Below are 20,416 nucleotides of genomic sequence, written 5' to 3' on the forward strand. Positions count from 1 at the left end.
CGGTCGGATGTTTTCTTTTTTGTTCATTCTGAACCAAAACTGTTCCACTGTAGTTGATGATTTCATTTCATGTAATTAAAATTGTGCTTTCTTTCTCGCTCTCCTTCCATAGGAAACCCGAAACCCTTTGCAATATATTCCCTATGTCTGTTTCATGCGGTCCTGCCCTGGTTACTATCATTAAGATTTCCGTTCAAACCCAACGACCCAAACCTTCAGACTCGTAAGCCCGGTGATCTAGAATGAAAGAAGAAAAAATGGGCTACCTTCCACCAGCCCTTTCCTGGAAGAGACTATCGAAAAGGATTGAACTTGGTTTCGAAGCGTAGAGTAATAAAGTCTTTGAAAGCTCGGTTTCCCGGTAAATGGACATCCGTCATCGAGGGGTTTCTGCTCTTGTCCAGCTGGGAGATTCGCGGGACGCTACCGACTGAAAACACAAACGACCAACTGAGGTGATGATATTTTCATTAAATTGCCATCAAATAGTTTTACAAAGTCATGGCTCCACCCGGAGAAGCCAATGAAAGAATGGGGAAAGTCAGCGTGAGAAAAAGAAGCGGAAGGAACGGCAAGGAAAACTCGCGTTAGTTGATTTCGGTTGAAGTTTTCTAATTTGTCTCTGTGATACGATTTTTTCTTCTGCTTTCCCTCCGTGCGCAAAGAATGAAAGATCTTTTTATGGTCCGAGGGAAGAAAAAAAATTCCCAATTCGAATTTCAGTGGTTGCTTTATGACGTTCCGCAGGGCAGCATCACCACTTGTTAATGAATTCAAAGGAAGTTATGTAGTTTAATTAAGTGCTCATCCGTAGCTACAAGACCGAAGAGGAAAACGTGCGATAGTACAAGGAGTAATTGGCTTGGACTCTATGGTATTTTTTCGCTTAGCACCCACGATTTTTTTAAAAGATGGAGATAGGAATAATGTTTTTCAGAAAACTCCGCTCTATATTCTATCTATTGATTTAGATACCGTTTTTAACTTTACTTGAAGAAGCAAGTTTAACAAGCGTACCTATACAAACCACTTATGAACTAATACCTGAAGTCTCTGCCTGTTCTAGGGGAATTGCATCGGTTGTTTCCCCTTTAGTATGACATTTCGGCAGTGTTTGATTTTCAAATTGTTGTTAAACAATTTAAACCATATATTTTTTAGCATTGCTGTATTAATTGATCACTAAAAGCATAAACATCATATATTTAAACAAAGCATAAACATTTGAGAAACATCGTCAATAAAAGTCTATCTGCTAACCAATAATATAATGAAGGATGAATTAATTTCAGCATAGTTTTTGATAGCAAAATCAAAACTAAAATTTTACAACATCCAACTTTTGATTTTACTTTTGATTGGGAGTCATTTAATTCGAAATACTTGTACCAGATATCAGGGAGAAATAGTTAGTATGAAACAAGCAGGGCGAAAATGAACTTTAAACCCGTTCAAATATTGCAAAAGACCTCCTATATCTATTAAAATCATTTTATATCGCAATATCTTCGGAAGGTGAAACAAACGTAAGGCACAATTCTCTACCCGGGACAAATCAGATCAGCATTACGGTCTGTGGGCAGTATCATCTGCTGGACGCCGGCTAAGCAACGATCATAAATTAAACTACAAAGCTCGACAGAATCAATAGCGCTTTGAGTGAAATCTAAAAATAAAAGACGATTCGCTTGGGGCGGAGATAAGAATTTCCAATTAATTGAACTAAATGCTCGAATGAATGCCATTCCTTGCCAGCCTAGACAAAGAGAATCAAATCGATTCCAGAAACGATTTGTGTTCAGCAGCTATCCATCTATCCGTTCCCTGTCAGCGGGTCAGTCGTGCATTCCAGCATCGCACCTGGGATGAGCTCTTCGTTATGATTTTCTTGGCGGATTCTCCCGGAGGGCTTACTCGGTCGACCGTTTACAGGTCGGGTTTGACGCACGGGAAGGCGAGCTCTCGAAAGTCCGTGATGGGCGCTTCGATGTGCCCGTTTCGCCGGTTGGGTGAACGATTATGCAAATGGAAGTAAAATTGAAATCAAGCCTTTGATCAAATGTGTAATGAAATAACCGCGCATAAAATCTGCCCTTCGTCCAACGTGGACCTAAATCGGCCGCTGACAGCATTCGGTGGACACTTTACACCATAGTCTCGGGTCGCTTTAATTCCCGAGGCGATTACATGCTGGAATGGGCGGAACATTCAAACACAATCGGTGTCCAGTCTTGTGTCCCATTCCTGGCGCTGCTAGAAAAGCTCGACTAAGCAAAGAGAATCATTGCGAAAATTTAGTCACTGCTCAGTCCTCCCAGCTACCTTGTAGATCCCATTCGACTTCCTTCCCATCAGAGTGAATCCAGCGCCGGTAATGAACCCGCCAAGAACAAAGTCGACATAAACGCATCGTCACCAGCGAGTATGACGTTTGGTAGAGATTAATACAGCCAGCTTTATAGGTTGGCGACATCATAGCGACGTGCTAGCATCATTTGTGGAGGCCATAGCTCACCGTTGCACTATGTTAGACATGTACGTGCCGGGAACATCTGTCACCTTTTGAGCCGGAGGATCCGCAGCGAAACAACCCAACCGTGAGGCGTAAGATAGCGGAGTACTGTTGATGTCCGGCAAAGCTCATTTCTTGATTAGGTATGCAAATTGATTCATACCACTGTTGTATTATCAGCATTGCTGGATAGAAATTCCTACACCAGCTCGGGGCAGAAGGATGCTCCTTTGCCCGGTCCGGTAAAAGGAAGTAACGGAGAGGCGCGTATCGCCTTGATCGCCGGAGAACCGACAATGACGAACCGTCCAGCAGCTGCATGGTCGAATCCCGTGTAATGTGCTTGACCGGGCGGAACTAATTGCTTTGCGGAATACTACCAACAACAATACTACTTCACCGGTTCCGCATCCGGCGCGGACGAACGAAATCAAGTCCTGGCAGGCCCACAGCTGGTTCCCGCCATCGCGCCTCGGACGCGTTTGGTTGATTAATTAGAAGCTCATTAGGTGGTCCTGTGTTCTCACCGTGAGACTACAAACCAAGTCGACCGCGGAAGGAGATTAAACAGGAGTAGGATCAATGGACTCGCAGCCCGACCACCCGTTGCAACCCGGTGGCTCATTATTTCTCGGTACTGGGGAACCTACCGCTAGGCCACCTGTCACAACCATCAAGCGTACGCTTCTTCCCTGTCGACAGGCTCGCAATAACCGTAGCCGTTAAAGTCAGTCGTTGGCTATAAGCAACGTTACGAAGCCCTGGAACAACTCCGGGACCTCGTGCCAAACCTTAACGAACAGAGGGCGGCTCCTCCAAGGTGATTCGAGAAAACCACACAAAACGCCAAAGGCAAACACTGGAATGAGAAGTGTTTGCTCGGTTGGTGTAATGGTCACGTGATTATCTTCCGGTTTTTATTTTCCCACCACTACTGTCAACTGCCAGCCAATTGGCACCGACGCGGGACTATCGGGACGGGTTCGTGTGAGACAGAATCTTGCCACTCGTAGCACTAGTATCACACCACCACCATCACCAGATGGAAATGGTCAAACCATTAACCGACCATCGTGGGGGAGGAAACAGGGCATTCTTCAGAGGCCATTTTGGATTGTTCGCACTGACGATTCCATGGTTCGGACGTGGTGATGGGAAGATGCGGTAGGGCAAGATATTAAATGTAATTGTTATGGTTAATTCTTTACGACAGCGGGTGGGCATCTTAGTCGCTCTTTCTCCGACCGCATCGACCAGGCAGGATAAAGTTAACGATGGGAAAAGAAACAAATCGTGTTGCAAGGACCCGACCATCTCCATTCTCTCGCTCTGCAGTTGATCGGCCACAATTAGAATCTTCCGGTAGGAAACATACAGACATTAAAGTTTAGAAGATAATGGTGTGTCAGGTCCCTAACATTAGCAGCGAGCAAATTGTCAACATGCTTGCAGTGATTGCAGCAAAAGTAAATTGCGGAGGCGTGTTCTACCTTGAACTGAAGACCACAGCCGGAAAAGTTGCTACGAATTTAATTAGGCAAATTGGCGATACAACCGTAAATTTGTGATCAAACTGTAGCGAGCATAGCTCGCAGGAAATTTTTGTGTCATAAATTTGAATAATTACAAAACCTTACAGGTGTTTGCATCCACTTTAAATAAAAATATGCTGTAGATACACGAGAGGTAGTTAATTACTAATGTATTATGGCTTCAAAAGAAGTTCAATACAACAGTAAAACTATTACTTTCTATCTCTTCGCATTGTAACAGATGTTGTTTCACTCGGATTTTGGTTTTGTTTTGTAACTTATTAAAAAAATTAGATTTCTAGGTTCGTTCACTTCAAATAAGAAACTTAATTGTGTTTTGATTGTATAAAATACTAAATTAGTAAAACTAAAACCTATGTTTAGCTAGCTTCTTATTCATTTTATGTAAGTGATGAAAAAGTGTGATGGTTTGTTATGTATTACCGATATGAAAGAGTCCTAAGGCTAACTGGGTAGTCTATAACAAATAGATGTTGGTAAATGTAAAGAAAGTCGAAAATTATTGTGTTTTTTTTATCAAGAATTCAAATGCAAACAGTACTGCGATGCATGCATTTAATTATGCACTTCATGTTTGGTTGATCCAAACGTATGTGAACAATTACAAAGTTACAGATATAGCAGACAAATCCTACACAAGTTTTATTGACCATGCAAATCAACATAATAATTTATTACAATCACAGACAATGTTGTTTTTGATGTATAATTTCCCCCTGAAACAAAAACAAATTTTCCCGACGTAAGAAACTTTATTTGAAAGAGCTAAATGGAAAAAAAGCATTGGTTTGATTCATCAGTAGAAAACACTTAACAGGAAGATTTTACTAAAATACTACAAAAATACCTTTACTAAAATACTTTACTAAATACCTTTACTAAAATCTTGTTAAAATGTATTAGATTGATGAAATTCATCCTAGTGTTCTACTTTCAAACTAAGCAACAACCTGACAACCAGAAGTCTTTGCAGTGCTTCAACTTTTTTTTACTTTAAAATTGACTGTGGTAGTTGATGGTACCAAATACATGGTATTTATTTATACATTATTACATATTACTATCTAATGTGAGGATATTGTTTACGGATTTATTTAACAATTCTTGACAACAGCGGAAAAAATAATTTCAACCGATGTGTAAGCATAACATAGTTAATCTTTTTTCGAATCAGCTCTTTTTCTTTGTGTTTCTTGCATGATGGAGAGGAAAATTTTGTTCTTAGTCAGGGAAAGGGAATTCTTGCGGTACAACCCACACCTTTTCTACTATGAGTTGCAATGAGTCAAATTCCCTGCGAACCCTTGACATCGGCCGCTTAAAGCCATCCATTGATAATCCCCCTTCTTTGCTAGGGACCTTTTTTTACAGCCAATGGGACATAAATTGTCTCACGTGCCAATCCAAGCAAGAACGAAACTGCGTTGTCAATTTTTGCAAGAAAAGAACCCATGACAAAGAGCCGTCGTTGTGGATTCTAACAATGAGTTATAGGAGGGTAGGCAGGGAACGGGACGGCAGCTACCCCATCTTGTGCAGAAACCAAACATTGGCTCCTTGAAATATAAACTAATTAACGTCATACACACGGGAAGTCATTTTATCTTCTTAATCCAACGCCCTCATCCACACCTTACGGGTTGTGAGCCAGGAAAAGCATTCGGTGGGGCGTGAGCTACTCAAACCCGGAGGCAGACATAAGCTATATGCTTGGGGAACAGACATAACCACGACAATGAACGTCTTCGAATAGCAGAGTGGAGCTGCAGATCCATCCTGAACATACCAGACCGAAAATTGTTGTCGCAGCATGGTTTTGCTTTATAGAATCATGGGTGTTTTCCCATTTTTTCCTGTCCTGCTATGCTGCATTCTTGGTAAAACCACAAGCAGCAAACATCGACCCAAAATCCAGGTAATAAAAGAAATTCCAATCGAATATCTGTCGCGTTCGCGATTCGCCTGGCGAGGAAGAACAAGAAGCGCACAAATTTATGGCCATCGTTTTTATTATTCGTTCCGATCTGTTTGGTGAAAACAGGCACAGTAATGTGCTGTAACGAAAATCTGTGCAAGGACGTAATTAAACAGAGTTTACTTAACCATACTCTTCAAACCTAGAAACGTAGAAAAATATCATAAAATATTCAAATTGCAATGAATATACACTACATATCTAGGTCACAGGTTATGGATTTGTTTACCGGAAAAATGGTAAGCGCTCAAGCTCATTTAAGCTTTCAAAAGCGCTCTTACAATCTTACCATACGTGGTTAAAAGTTCTATGATTTTTCTTCATTCTAGTGTCCCCACAGGAAGCCCCCCATCCGAGGTGCAAGCCCCAAATAACCCACATGAAAGCGATTGAGCTAAAGCACTTCAACAATGGAGAGGATTCTGGGCGAAAGAAACAAAACACTCACAACGGAAACCAGTCCCGGGAGCGCAATAAACGGTATTGTTGAAGATAAATACCCTCCTTGGCGCTGGCTGCTTCTGGAGAACTAAGACAAATAAAATCCACACATCAACGGGTCCTGCCTGGCTACACTTCCGCCCTGGGAGCGGTTGGAAACTCGCGAAGCTGACGTGCCGGCCCCAGCCGGGGTAGTTAATATTGTGCGCCCACAGCTCTAGACGACACTGACACAATATCCAGCGCAAAGTGGCACAATATGCGATTCCGTGGCAGCGGCTCGAACGGTGGCTGTAACTGTGGTTGTGCGGATGTGCCCTTTTATAGGGTGTTCCTTTTTTCTTGCCTTTCACGTCGCGGTTTGTGTGATGGTTAGGCAAAAGCCGGTCACGTTGTGCCGAGATGCGTGCGGAGTCGGAGCTTTCTCTGCGTTTCTTTTCATCTTATCTGAACTGAAAAGAAAATCACTTTTATTAAACACTCCCAGCAGCAGCGGAAACAGTAGCCTCGCAGACCCCTGAAACTCCCCCCACCCGATCAGTGTGTCAGTCTTCCGGAAGCGTTGATTCTGCTCAATGTTTCGTTTTCTCAATGGTCCACATTAAAGGATGACTTCCGGATGGAGGAAGAAGCATCAAAGGACATCCATGTGCGCTTTTCCAGTGGAACGAGAATTGAAGGCATAGACACACACAAATATACATGAGCACGCGTCCAATGAATGAAGTGAGAGCAACTCAAATACGGCTCCATTCGTCCCAATCGCTACCACGCGCTCGGGTGCTCGGGAAAGCCAACCACGGAAGGCGACATGTTCTGGATAGGATTTTTACTGTCTCGTAAGGGCCCAGCTTTGCCGCCCCATTGCCAGCGTTTAATTGCCACTGAAACGAGAGCTCGTAAAATGTTCCAGCGTCCGACCGTGGGAGGTGCGAGGTGGGACGAGCGATCGCGGCAGTCATTTTATGCCACTTTTTCATCCTCTCATCTCATCCTCGGTGACCTCGATACGCCTCCAAATGCCGTCTCGCCGTATCCACTGCTTTCATATCCGTATGAATCATATCCACCCGAATCCGATCGGGCGATAGTGAGTGCTGAGCATGACGGAAGCGATAACGATGATGATGGTGGCGTTTACGCCGCCGTCGTCGATCCGATAGAGGAAATGAGAAATCATCGCTGGCAAGCCACATTCTAATGTTGTCAACCGTGTCGTAACGGTGTGAAAATGTGCGAACATTGATTTCTGCTTCATTTCGCGTGTAACCGTCTTGGAGGATGGCGATAAAACGCTCAAGTCGTTTTAATTAGCACGTGCTATTTTAATCTATATTATAAGCGTGATTTACCAGAATCGTAGCCAGAAAGATTTGACCCTTTCTGGCCAAAGAACAATGTGCAAAAATGCGTACCATACGGTCTAAAACTAGATTTATTTTTATCAAATCTTTTGACAACATTCATTCGTTTCAATCTTTCACCCAAAATTCAAAACATTGATAAGGTTTTGGCAAGTTTCTTTTAAGTGCATTGATTAAGCGACCAAAAAACACACCTGAGCTTTCCCTTAGCATTCTTCGTAAATCTGTATGTTTCTTGAATCAATTATTCTCTCTTTAATGAAACTACAGGATTCTAAAATTCGATTCAATCTTATTAATATGAATCTTACTAAACTCCATTGAAAACTGGATTGACAAGCTATTCCATGCTTTTTAATTTTACAAACGATAACCATAGACATTGAATTACATTCATGAATCTCAATATTACTTAAAATTACTTTTAAAAACTACCTACATAACGAAAGTAATAAGTAAGTACTCATTAGTTTAGTTTTCACTAATTTCCTTTCCCGTTTCCGGTATATGGTTAAATTTCTAGAACTTTTGAAATGAAACAACAAAACCAAAAATCATCAAATTTTGTCGCTCATCTTACAGGTACTACGCTATTCTCATTTAACACGTAGACTGGTACGCTGTTATAGTACAGTTTATTAATACAATGAATATTGTAATAATTTGATTAGAAATTTTATTGAACCAACATGGTAGAATTGTGCGACCAATCGTACTCAATTTTTACATCGGAAATAACACTCTATTAAAATATACCCTAGTAGGGCATTTCCCCTCCACCAGGGCATTAAGTCCCAATTTTATCCCCACTCAATATGTTTTTGAATTCAATAGTTCAAATATTTAAAAACGTTTCCAAATACCCTTTCTACTTCAGTACACTAAAAACATTATTTTAATTAAATGACATATTCAAAACATTACCTTATGTAACATTAAGCGATATATTTTCAAGTTGATTGTGCATACTTACGTCGACTTTAATGCCGGTGAACGGGAATATCTTCGCCGGTGGGTTCTCGAACGGCGAGTACCGATAGAATTCCAGCGTTCCTCGGTACCATTTGACGGAGTAGAGCGGGGCACCTTCCATCTCGTACTGGCAGTGCAGCTGCGCCTCCTGGCCGCGCCTCACCCACGGTGGTTTGATGGACAGTGAAAGATTCCGCAGGCCCGTGCTGGCCACCGATGCTTTGTGAGTAAAAACACAAGAAAATAAAAACAGATGAAGACACTCTGGCTTCGTTGGAATAGACAGGCAGCCCCCCACCCAAGGTGAAAATCGAACGAAAATGAACGGATGAATGGAGTTGAAATTTATCCTCCCCGGCCCCGGGGTTTGCCGCTGGAGCGCGTTAATTCTAGCACAATCTTCCATCGATGCTCTGCTCCTTCGCACCAGCCCCACGTCTTTGCGACCGGCCGAACCGAACGATACGACCACAAATCCACACGTGACAAGACGCTACGTGAAGGCGAGGGAGGCGGCCCGACGAGCGCAAAAGCGTGCCGGCAAACTCTTCTGGGATATAAATATCCCAGCATCGCATTTTGATCCCTGAACTCGGAGGTGGGAGTGAAAAGAGCGGAGGGCAGCTTTTTTCAGCCGAAAAAAAAGGAAAGCCTATTGACAAGAAGTTTATCGGATTTCGGATCGCTTTTCGGATGAAGCGCATTTCTTCTGCGAGATCTGATTTCTTTATTTGGAGTAAAAGTTCGCTTTGATTTCCTTTGCCATCCCCGGGGGAAGGAGGATTGGTTCGATCATCACACCGTCTCGCGTCGGGTGCTTGGAAACGTCTTGAACCTCGGGAGAGTTTCCGAAGGAGGACTGATTCATCGCCATCTTTTCACCACACTCTCCATTTAGGGCTTTCGTTACCATTCCCCATTCCCGTCACGGGTGAATTGATTCACGGTGGTTATCTGGTAGAATGCGATTGACTCAACCGATAGTAACTACTTTATGTTACGAGGCTAAGATTTGATCGTGGTGTGAAGTAGGTATCACTTTTATTATAATATCACTGAGGTGACGACATTACAACGAAAAGTAATAAAATAGTTGTATGATTCATAGACATCGTCAAATTGATTGTATTGTATCTTAAGATGTTGATTGATGAGACAGAGTTTGTAAAAATCCAAGCCATCCATATACATATTGTTTTACAAAATATTATTATAACCTAATACCAATATATCATTAATCATCAAGGGGGTTCATACTGTGGCGGTTGCTGCCACTAACTTTAATTTAATAGTACTTAAAAATAAAGATGAATAATAAGACAGAAAGAAACAAAAGTGATGAATTTTGAAAAAATCGCGGAATAAAATGTTTATTATAAATACTTTTACGAGTTTAATAATTAAAAAGTAATTGTCACACGTGTTAAAAATTAATTGCTATCAAAGAAAAGTATAATTTTTTACATTTAAAGCATGTTACTTAAACCAAGAACTAAAGAAGTATGCCCAGCTTATGACATCTTATAAAAACCAAAACTATTGTGTTTAACACCTTCTCGCTATGTAAAGGATATAAACCATAAAGTCTCACATTCAAACTATGTTATTTAAACCAATAACTAAAAAAGTATGCACTTCTTCTATTAAACCAAAGCTATTGTGTTTAAAACCTTCTCGCTATTTTTTGAAAAGTGATTGGTTTCTAGTGTGTTGTGGCCATAGGTAAATGAGCAAAACCAATTCAAAATAAATTAATATAATCAACATCGTGAAGTGTGAAGTGACTTTTCATAGAATCATAAAATTATTAATCACATGATCATCACATTTATGTAAGCTCGAAAACAAGGCCTTTGTTTAGTGGTATCGCCAAACCCCCCTTTTAAGTATGGGGTTTATCATCGTAGGGCGTTTCAATTATCGCAACATTATTGCAGCTTCGATGAACACGAAAGGCCCCGCGTCCCCATTACTTGCTGCAAACCCCTGCAGGTGAGCGGAAAACCTTCTGATATCTTCAGCGCCCTGATTTAGCCTGCTTGAATCCATTCCGAACACGCACCGAAACCCTTCGCTCAACAAATAAATCCCAAACGCCACTCCTAATTCATTTGAAAACGACTTCGGAATATCAAATATTGATCATATTCTCTAGTGCCCTGTGGTCGTCGTTCGGTCGATTGGCCTTATGCGCGCCCCAAACGCTTGCCCGAGCGGGTGCGCGTGGAATTCGGATACGCATTTACCCCAAATCACGCACCTACGCACGTCTCTCCACCGCTCCTGACAGGCAAACAAGTCGGAAAATACCCTCGATGAGCTCAAAGGCACTTGTACGGAATAGCGCTATATCCTGGGCTGTGTGTATGTGTGCGCGTGCGTGTGTGTGTGAGGGGGTTGTGGACGAAACGTTTGTGTAATTTAACGCCCCACAGCGAAAAGTCACCCACCGAAGGCGTTTACGGACGATCCGCTGAAACAAAAACCAACGTCAAGCAGCATCGCCGACAGTTCCCTTCGGGGTGAAGACTTTACCCATCCTGTTGCAATGCTTGGAGACCTAGAGAACCTTCTGCTGGAGCGATAAGGAGTCTAATTTTCCAGTTCGATCGAAAGCTCAGTTGTCGTCGTTCAATTTCAAGGGAAGTTTTTGGTTGAGCCAAACTGATGAATTTTGTCATCATTATCGGGTAATTGTGTTGACACAGGCCAGTGCGCGTCCCCGGTGCGGTTGACTGAGTCTCGATTTTCCATCAATTCCTTCTCCAAAAGTTCTATCTATCAGCGGCCAGCACGGCTCAAATAATCAAACTTCTTCATCTCACCGCCGATAGAAGGACGACGTCATCGGCGGACGATCCAGCTCCAACCCGACGACACGAGATGCCAGAAAGTAATAAAGCTGATCCAATATCAGACCATCTTTCGGAACCGGATACCTCGCGGTTGAATCGCGCAGGCTAAACATCGAATTCCTTCTTTTGACGCTGTGGGAATAGAAATCAAAGTGATGAACTTTTTCCCGTACCACGCCAATCGAACGCTACCGGTGGAATTTCTCACTCAACGACTCAAAAACAGCCAACCAACCACCCGTCCCACCATCTGCTTCACTTTTCAAGCCTCTACCCTCCCTCCGACCAGCCCTACTTCATCATTATAATCACCATTTTCGACGTAGTGATTACTTTTCTATTGCTGTTTCGCGAGAAAATTTATTTATTCAAAAGTCATGTCGAAATTCGTCACCGCGAGAACCGAAATCGCTCAACCGTGGCCGCGAACCCTGATCCCTAACGAGCTGTTTTGGTGCGGCTGCCTTGTCATTGTTTGTCACTGCCCCAACCGTCCCTCTCTCCTTCCCCAACCTGGCGCTCTAGAAGAAAAGTTAAAATCGAAAAGATAAATATACACTGCCGGAGATGATGGCGTTACCGGCGTTAGCTGAAAAGACGCCCGGGTACAATAAATGGCGACCCACCGGTCACAAAACCGACAGGGACGAAAGATACCATCGCGTGACCATTACTGCGTCCTCCACTTTTCACGCATCTGGCACAAGCGAAAGCGTGAATGGTTTTCACATTATTTCACTTTGTATCTCGCGTGGTAGCGCAAGGGAAAATGCCGGAGGGCTGTACCATGTTGAAAAAGTGAAAGTACAAACCAACAAACAAAAAAAGCCTATCTACCAAATTCTGATCCACAAAACAGCCCACTCCCATTCGCAAAACGGGAGAAATATTTTAATCTTGCCCCTAACCTTCCTGAGCGGCCGGTCGGTGGACCTACGGAGATCCGAAAGCTTGTCAATGTATACACAGTGTTGTGTTGATTAATTGGCGATGTCTTCATACACCGAAATGATTTTATAATTTTGAAACTTAATTTTTGTTTATTCTCCTTTTCCCGGTGGAGCGAGTTTTCAAGCATATCAACCTTCGCGCAAAGAATAATGCAGATTGTCATCGTAATGGAGGCGCCCAGCCGCTTGTTGATGGGGACGCCTGGTGGCGCACAAAGAATGACGTTGAGGATGAAGATGAAAACAGTAATGGCCTTATCCTGCTTTTGCACCCTTCGTTCTTCAGTAAATCTTACTTCGCAGGATTATGTGAGACTCTACAATTAGTTCGACAATAATCGTAATACAATTAAATCATTACTCACCCCAGAAGAACAACAAATTGAAATGTAGAAAAACTTTGTTCACTGCCAATGCGAGTAATGTTCTACACCATTAAATAATTTTTATAAAAATATAAATACATTTGTTCAGAAAAATAACTTTTATCTAAGAGTTTAACAAATCGTAAACTAGAGTCTCTCTTTTGGCACGTGATGGGAAAATTCTGACTAGTATTTTCCCATTTTTCATTTTCCAGTAGTTGTTATACCTTTGAGTATTTTTATACATTTAATAATTTTGAAGCGTTATAGTTACGATAACTTCACCAAATTTTATTATTACCCGTCAGACATTGTACGAAAAATATTTTTACGTATTTATATCCACTGTACCATGTTTGTTTTGCCATTTCGATGGTTTTAGAATACGGGTATCCCACAATCCTTTTAGCAAAGAATTTGCTGAGCTTTCGGATGATTGTCGAATTAAGCAGCAATTTTGGAAACTATAGCTTTCAATTGTCCAGAGGCAGGGTATTGGGGTTTGGGTATTTACTATGTGGCAACACTCGTCTCACCTACATAAGTTAAGTCTTTACAAAAAAAACTCTAAAATCAATAGATGGGAGACCATTTGATTAAAAATTTTCGGTTGAAAAATACTCATCCCAATGTGTCAATGTGTCAAACCACAATTTTGTCTGAAGATAAAACATACCTCCCTCCCTCTTTCAACTAATTGAAGATGTCAGCTATGTAATTAAATATAATTATATCTTTAAGGGAGTGTAGATTCTATATGTAAAAGAGTTCCTCACATGATTCAAGATAAATGGAAGTTTTCCCATTTAAAATAATAAAGCTATAGCAATCAAGTAATAATAATAACACCCTCAATATATAAATTTTAACAGCTCTGCTCGGATTATCTTAAGGCCATTTCTTCATTAATTTTGTTTCAAATACTATTCTGAACGTTACATCCACACGCAGCATCCAGTTTATCGAGAGATAAATCAGTTCTTTTTCCCCCATGGTTATCTCTCGATTGTGTGTTTATTATATTCTGAATGGATCTGCAACATAAGCTTCGAAGAGTCCTGTAGCGTTCGATTCGGAAACGTGCCTTGTCAACCGGTCGAATTATTTCCGTCACCCACCGGAAACCCATGCATTTACCGATGAACTATATGTGGCAAACCTAAATATCTGTGTTGTTGCTTGCTTTTTCTGAAATAAAAAAAAACTTTTCTCACGCATCCAAAGCGTCTCCGCACATCGAATGGCGCCTTCCAATGGCCTGAAGGTTGGTAAAAAATGATAAATGTATCGTATTTTTCACTTAACATCGGTTCCTGACCAGCTGAGCTCAACATAGAATAAAGTGACAGTAAAAAAAAACATCTAAACTTTAACATAGGTTCATTGGCTCTAGCAAGCAGACGTTGGTCTCGATCGTCTACACTACTAGGAAAAGCTTGCCCACAAGAAAAAGGTATACGTAACAGAAATGATTTATCGAAACTTTTCGCCAACGGATTCCAGCTCGTTCGAGCGGCGACAGTCCATTGTTTGGCCTTTGGGGATCAGTGCAGCATTGCGAGTACGGAGGAAGAAGTTGAACTGAACTGGTAAGGAAAAAACTTGTCATTACTTTATCACTTGTCTGTGCCGCTAAAACGTTGTGAAGCAAGCAGGGAGCAAAACCACTCGTCGCAACACATATTACACATGGCCACAGGATCAAATACCTACTTACTGGCATGTGTTAGTGGTCGAGGGAACTAAAACTCCTTCGAACCAAACGTTTCTTCCGTTCATCTTCGTACGGACTTGAACGATAGGCGTCACCGAAGTCATCCGAAATGTCAAGATAAATGGGTCCAGATTACAATGTTAATACATTAGACCTAGCGAGCAGGGGCCTTGTTGGCATCGAGAACAAAAAATGGAACCAAAAAAAAAGAGGCCCTTTCCTTACGTTGGCTTCACCACCAACCGGGAGTACTCAAGAGTTAGAGTGACATACTGGTAGGATTGAGACTTTTTCATAAATGAAAAAAGTTCCCACATATTGTGTTCTTTTCCTGCTCACAGCAGGAGCGTTAGAGTGAATTCCGTACGCTAACCTGGCATAGGGTCACCCTTCCGAGTCTTTTACGCACAGATTTTCAGGGTTTTCCTCTCCCAAGCGTGCCAGCGAAGCCAGATGGAAAATGAAATATACAATTTTCTCAGCCCGTATCTCAGCTTAAGGTTGTTGAAAAAGATCTTCAAAAAGGCGCCTACACCCCGACAGCATACGGAGGAATCAATGCGTACGACCAGTTATCACAATAGAATCGAAAAGAAACGAAAAACTCGAAACAAAAAGCAGAGAAAGAAGAGAAAGACATGTAATTTATGTGCTCTATACCACGCCGTACAGTAATGTTGGTTCTCTATTAACTCTTACCCAAATATAAAATATTTGTACAACTAAGATAAATCATCAATGCTTTCGAAACTAAACACAATTAGGTGATTTAAGATCGGATGGTTTACTGCTGCATTTAAATTAATTTAATATGGCTTATATTAACACCACATAAGTCAAATGTGACACAATTTGTTGAAGTATTTTAACAGATCAAATCAAACCGATTGTACATAATACGATTACGCACAACTTGCAAATAAGTTTCTGATCTTGGATTATTTTACGATAGTTTCGATTAGTTTGTTCATAAATCTTGACTTTACGACAAAAACAAATCACAAATACTTACGTTAAATACACCAAATTACACAACATACTTGGTTTAGCTTGGCTTTGTTTGGTTTGACCGTCCTTATTATCCTGATCTTACTAGCTGTACATTGATTTATTTGAATTTGGATCATTTTCAACTGTGGAAAAATGGTTGTATGCGATTGCGTTGCAAATGCAATAAAGTTCTGAAACGTCATTTTTTATTCGTGCAATGTATGTTCTGCGTAACGTACAAAATACGCTCATTTTCAAGTCGTTTGAAGATTTATTCTTATGTTCTTCAATTGCGTTTTAGACTATTTTTGATAAAAACGCTTTCTTTGGTACGTTCGTATATATTTTGCTCATATTTTGGTTTTTTTCACACCATAGGACATTATGTTACTAGAAGTATTACAGATAGAATGAAATTCAAACAGCATTTACTATTCTAACCGAGCGGTGTTCACCAAAAAAAGTATACAGCTTCGAATAAATCACTTCAGAAAAGTTGGTCTTTTCTGTCACGTGACAAATACACACACTGGGAGTACAGCATGACTCCCACCTCACAAAGAGGACCCGAGAAGGAGGTTAGCGGTAGGGAAATATGTATGAACAAGCAAAGCAAAGTCCAAGCGGAGCACAAGATTGTTGATATCAGTACACGATCGGGATTACATGGGGCAAAAAATAAACCCAAAGCCCGAAAAGAAACAGACGACGGATATTTATGACGTTTCGTTTCGGGCAAGAAAAGTTTCGCATCCTTACGTTGGCAAGGATGGGCCACAAGGAAAAACTAAATAAATAAAACCGAACCGGGTGCCTGACGAGCCACAAACACAGCGAGCACCCATTGAACAAAGAGTAATTCGTAAATGTACAGGGCAGAAGAAATCAAAGAGCATTTGGCTGGCACTTTCATTATCGTTGATTTGGCCGTCTGTTCCCTCCCCACAGCGAGGTAATGGAGTTTTTCGCAGTTTTGTTCTTTTCGTTCCGTTCATTACGGTGGGTATCTTCTGGGCTACCTTCCCTGCAATCGACCATTTCCTTCTCCCGTCGGTCAGTCTCATTGCGTGAACGGGCAGCAATAGAAAAGGCATTTCCGTCAGCGTTCAACCGTTCCCGTTACCTGGAGGGAAACTAATTAAACCGGAAGATTAATAGACTCGTTTATCCCACCACCAACACAATCCCCCCCCCCCTCCCCACCCAAACCTACCCTGGTGGTGCACTTTGTTCCGCTTGGTTACCCATTATCCATCCTGCATCGCCCGAGGAGGGGAACACGAGAGACACAGAGCGAAGCGGAGCCAAACCTGCAGGCCCTCGAAGCAGTATGTGTTTGAGAGCGTTTTGCTGAAGACGGGAAATCCGTTCCCTCCCACTACACTCCCCCCGGGGATGGTAAAATTGCACATTTCGGATGGTGATAAATTTGGCAACTTTGGCGAAACCCAGTTTGCCCCACATGCAAAGGAATGCTACCAGCGTCTCCGCCATAAAACTGGAATCATCCCCCGGGACCGTGAAGTTGGCACAAAGTAATAGTAGCATCCGGCGGGTCACACACTCCGCACTCACACACACACGGACCATATCCATGCCCAAAGAATAGCATCGGAGGCGACCAGCCGGCGTTCTCGGATGCATCATTTACCCATCGCTCGGGGACTCCAATTTGCCCTTCAAACCCCGACGTCGGCCCAACCCCCTGGACCGTTTTCAACCATTCTCCCCATTCCCTTGGCCCACCGCTGCCGAACAAATACATTCCGTTGAAGAAAACGCATAAATCAGCATCCAACGCTCTGACGAATGGAGCGGAGGCTGCAAAAGGGGAGTCGCGAGGGGTTTGGGGGGTTGACTAAAGCACGAAACTATGCAAATTTTCCCGTGACCGAAACTTCCGTTCCCCGCCGACCCTGCATTGATTGGCTGGCGTCGCGTGTAAAGAACGAGCTGCAAGGAAATCCAAGATCCCGAAAACCGCCGCATAAAGCTAAGATTGCCCAAACGAAGGCCGATATATCGATTCCGACCCGATGAGATGCAAAAACCCGTCGTCCAAATCGCCCACCAATACACACGAGTACAATGGACAACAACCCTTTCTTCCCAGAAGTGAGCGAACACAATCATCACCTCTCCAATTGGGGCGAAACATTCGAGCCCAAACTCCAATCGGAAGGGGTCCGGGAAAAAGGTTCACGGCCATACCCACACCAGGGCGTGGTATAACGAGCGTCGAGCGAAACGCAAACGTCCCCTCCACGGCCAAACGGATCCGGCATCGTGTTAAAGTGAATGAGGCGGGAAACAGCTTGAAATTGGATTCGCTTTAGCCGTGAAAGCGTCTCGCAGCATCAACACGACGATACCTGCCTGGTCGGTCGTCTTCAGTGGAAAAACAGGCCCGATGCAAGTCCACCGTAACGAACACGGTGTCCCACTAACGGCCCCCTTCCTTCCGGCACCTCGTGAGAAAGCCTTCGCCAGCAGTCCGTTTATTCGATTTACTTAATGATGCGTATTAAGCAGGATTTGCATTTGTTTGGCACACTCGCATACGACCTGTACCTCCGACACGAAACCGTTTTCCCCGGCAACGGAGCTTGGACGAGCTCCGCCAACCCCAAAGGGAGTGTTGGTGACGCTGGTTTTTGGGAATGTTCTTCGAAACTTTCCCCGGCAACGGTGCACAGCTCCGACCGGTGGGATCGCATGATGCCGCGACCGTATCTGTATGCAAATGTGAGCACAGGTATGGTGCCGTTCCTTGGCACGTACACACCGTTCCCGGCAGGGGTTCTGGCGATTGGTTTCCGCTAAAATAAATAGAGAGTTAATTTGATGTCTCGCAAAGGCTTGCTCGCATTTACTGTCTCATTGCGCACGTCCCAAGACGAACTGTGTGGTTTTCAAAAAGTAACAAGGAATTTGGTGAGCTTGTTGCTTTATTATGAATTTTCCTTGATTTTTCAAAAAGGCACTAGCACAAAGGACAACCGCCGTTTCAGCTATTTAACGTTAATTTTCAACTTGTTTCCGGACAACTTTTCCATATGAAGCACTTGTTCACTTTACAGTTCTGTTTACGACGGATTTTCATTCGTCAGATGATCGCTAAAAATATCGCAAAGCGCTTGTTCAAAATGTTGTTTTCGTTTGAAAATCTGATGGTGATTTGTCTGTTGATCCTCACTTTAAAAATCGCTAGCAATGACAGTAAATTTATACCGAATGTGTAATTTGTTAGCATAAAAAAAGGACCGTGAGCTTTTATATCATTGTGGAAAAATTTTGAAACTCACATGGTTTTTTTTTCATATGCTGTTTATTTTTTTATGGGAACCCAGGTAAACAGTTATGTAACAGTTGCATTGTGGAGGCGGGAAAAGACAGTGTACCTATGTGGTGTTGTCCACTATTTTTCAAGCATTACAATATTGCATCATTAATTTAATGAGAATTTTGTTGCGTCAAATTCTTGCATTCCGGAAGGCTTTTTTTATTGCTTTACCTTATCGTAGCCCTTTAAGTGCTAGAACATGGTAAAACAGCAATATTCAGGAACTTTATTTGTATATCCATACAGGCATCGAACAAAACCTCCACACTAGCCAGAAATCAAATTCCCGTTCAATGTCTATACTTTTTACAACCCAATGAAAAATTGCACATCAAACCTATCTTTACTTCTGTTATTTGACAGCCGTAAAAAAAGGTTCTTTCCGTACTAAAAAATACGACAATTTTTAAACAATAACAAATGCTGCCTGTTTATCACAATTTCGGGGTAGTAAAAAAATAAACCAACGATAAAGCGCCTATCTGTTGCTTTCGGTCGTGCTCGTTCGCAATCATATGTCGGCGAAACAGCTCAATCACCAATCACCTCGTAAAACGAAATGTTCCTCGTCCAACCATGATAACTGGTTTTGGATAGCGGGCGCTACAGTAAAAGCACGTAAACATGTTTAAAACCATCATAACTTCACGGTTGCATTGCGAGTGAAAGTGGTACTCAGATAAACCAGTGAAACGTGGTGGTATTGCCTGTACCAGAATCACGGTCACTTTTTTGGCCCGAGAGTAGCGTTGGATTTAAAAGCCAAAGGGCGCGAAATATGCGGGACAAAATGATGCATCACTTTCTTTGCAGTTCCAAATTGGTTCCACAATCGGAGCGTTCCTGACAAACGACTTCCGCCATAATTTTCCATCGGTTTTATACGCCATTGCCTGAGGGTGAAATCCCTAAAAGCTTTCTGCCATCCATTCCGTGTCGTTGTTGTCCGCGCTACCGCAACACTCTCCGGGGCCGGTGTGTTGGTGATGTACCCTGCAAATACCACACCGTCGAATACCTACCGCAGAAGTGAGCAGACATGAGTACTATTATTGCATTTATGAAGATACATTTATCTTTATCAGCCATCACTTAACGTCCTATTAGCATTGCAGCAGCGCGCATGAAACGGTAAAAAGAGAGAGAAAAAGAAAACAGTGTTACTTAAAATGTGAAGAAAACACATGGAAAAGAGGTGAACCACTGTACATTGTTAAATCACAAACAGTAATGAATAATGTGGAGAAGTAGGAAAAAGAGAAGACTTGTACAGCGTTTAATATCATTCATAAAGAAAACTTTTCTCCGCCTGGTGCAAAAAAGAAAGAATATCCTGAACGGCCATATACGACATTCAAATCGGAAGCACACCAACCTTGCCC

At 42.3% G+C, this 20,416-nt stretch overlaps 1 protein-coding gene across 1 annotated transcript in view; it reads right to left on the bottom strand.

Moving 5' to 3' along the window:
* The window catches only part of LOC131259676 (uncharacterized), a 111,718-nt gene extending 91,595 nt beyond the window's left edge, over nucleotides 1-20,123 (bottom strand). The window contains exons 1-2 of the mRNA XM_058261236.1: nucleotides 20,057-20,123; nucleotides 8,819-9,036 (exon numbers count right to left, since the gene is read on the bottom strand). Of these exons, the coding sequence (XP_058117219.1) occupies nucleotides 8,819-9,036; nucleotides 20,057-20,123 (285 nt within the window). The remainder of the gene's footprint in view (nucleotides 1-8,818; nucleotides 9,037-20,056) is intronic.
* Nucleotides 20,124-20,416: the final 293 nt, after the last annotated feature.

This window comes from Anopheles coustani, chromosome 3 (assembly GCF_943734705.1).
Source record: "Anopheles coustani chromosome 3, idAnoCousDA_361_x.2, whole genome shotgun sequence".
NCBI classification, from domain to species: Eukaryota; Metazoa; Arthropoda; class Insecta; order Diptera; family Culicidae; genus Anopheles; species Anopheles coustani.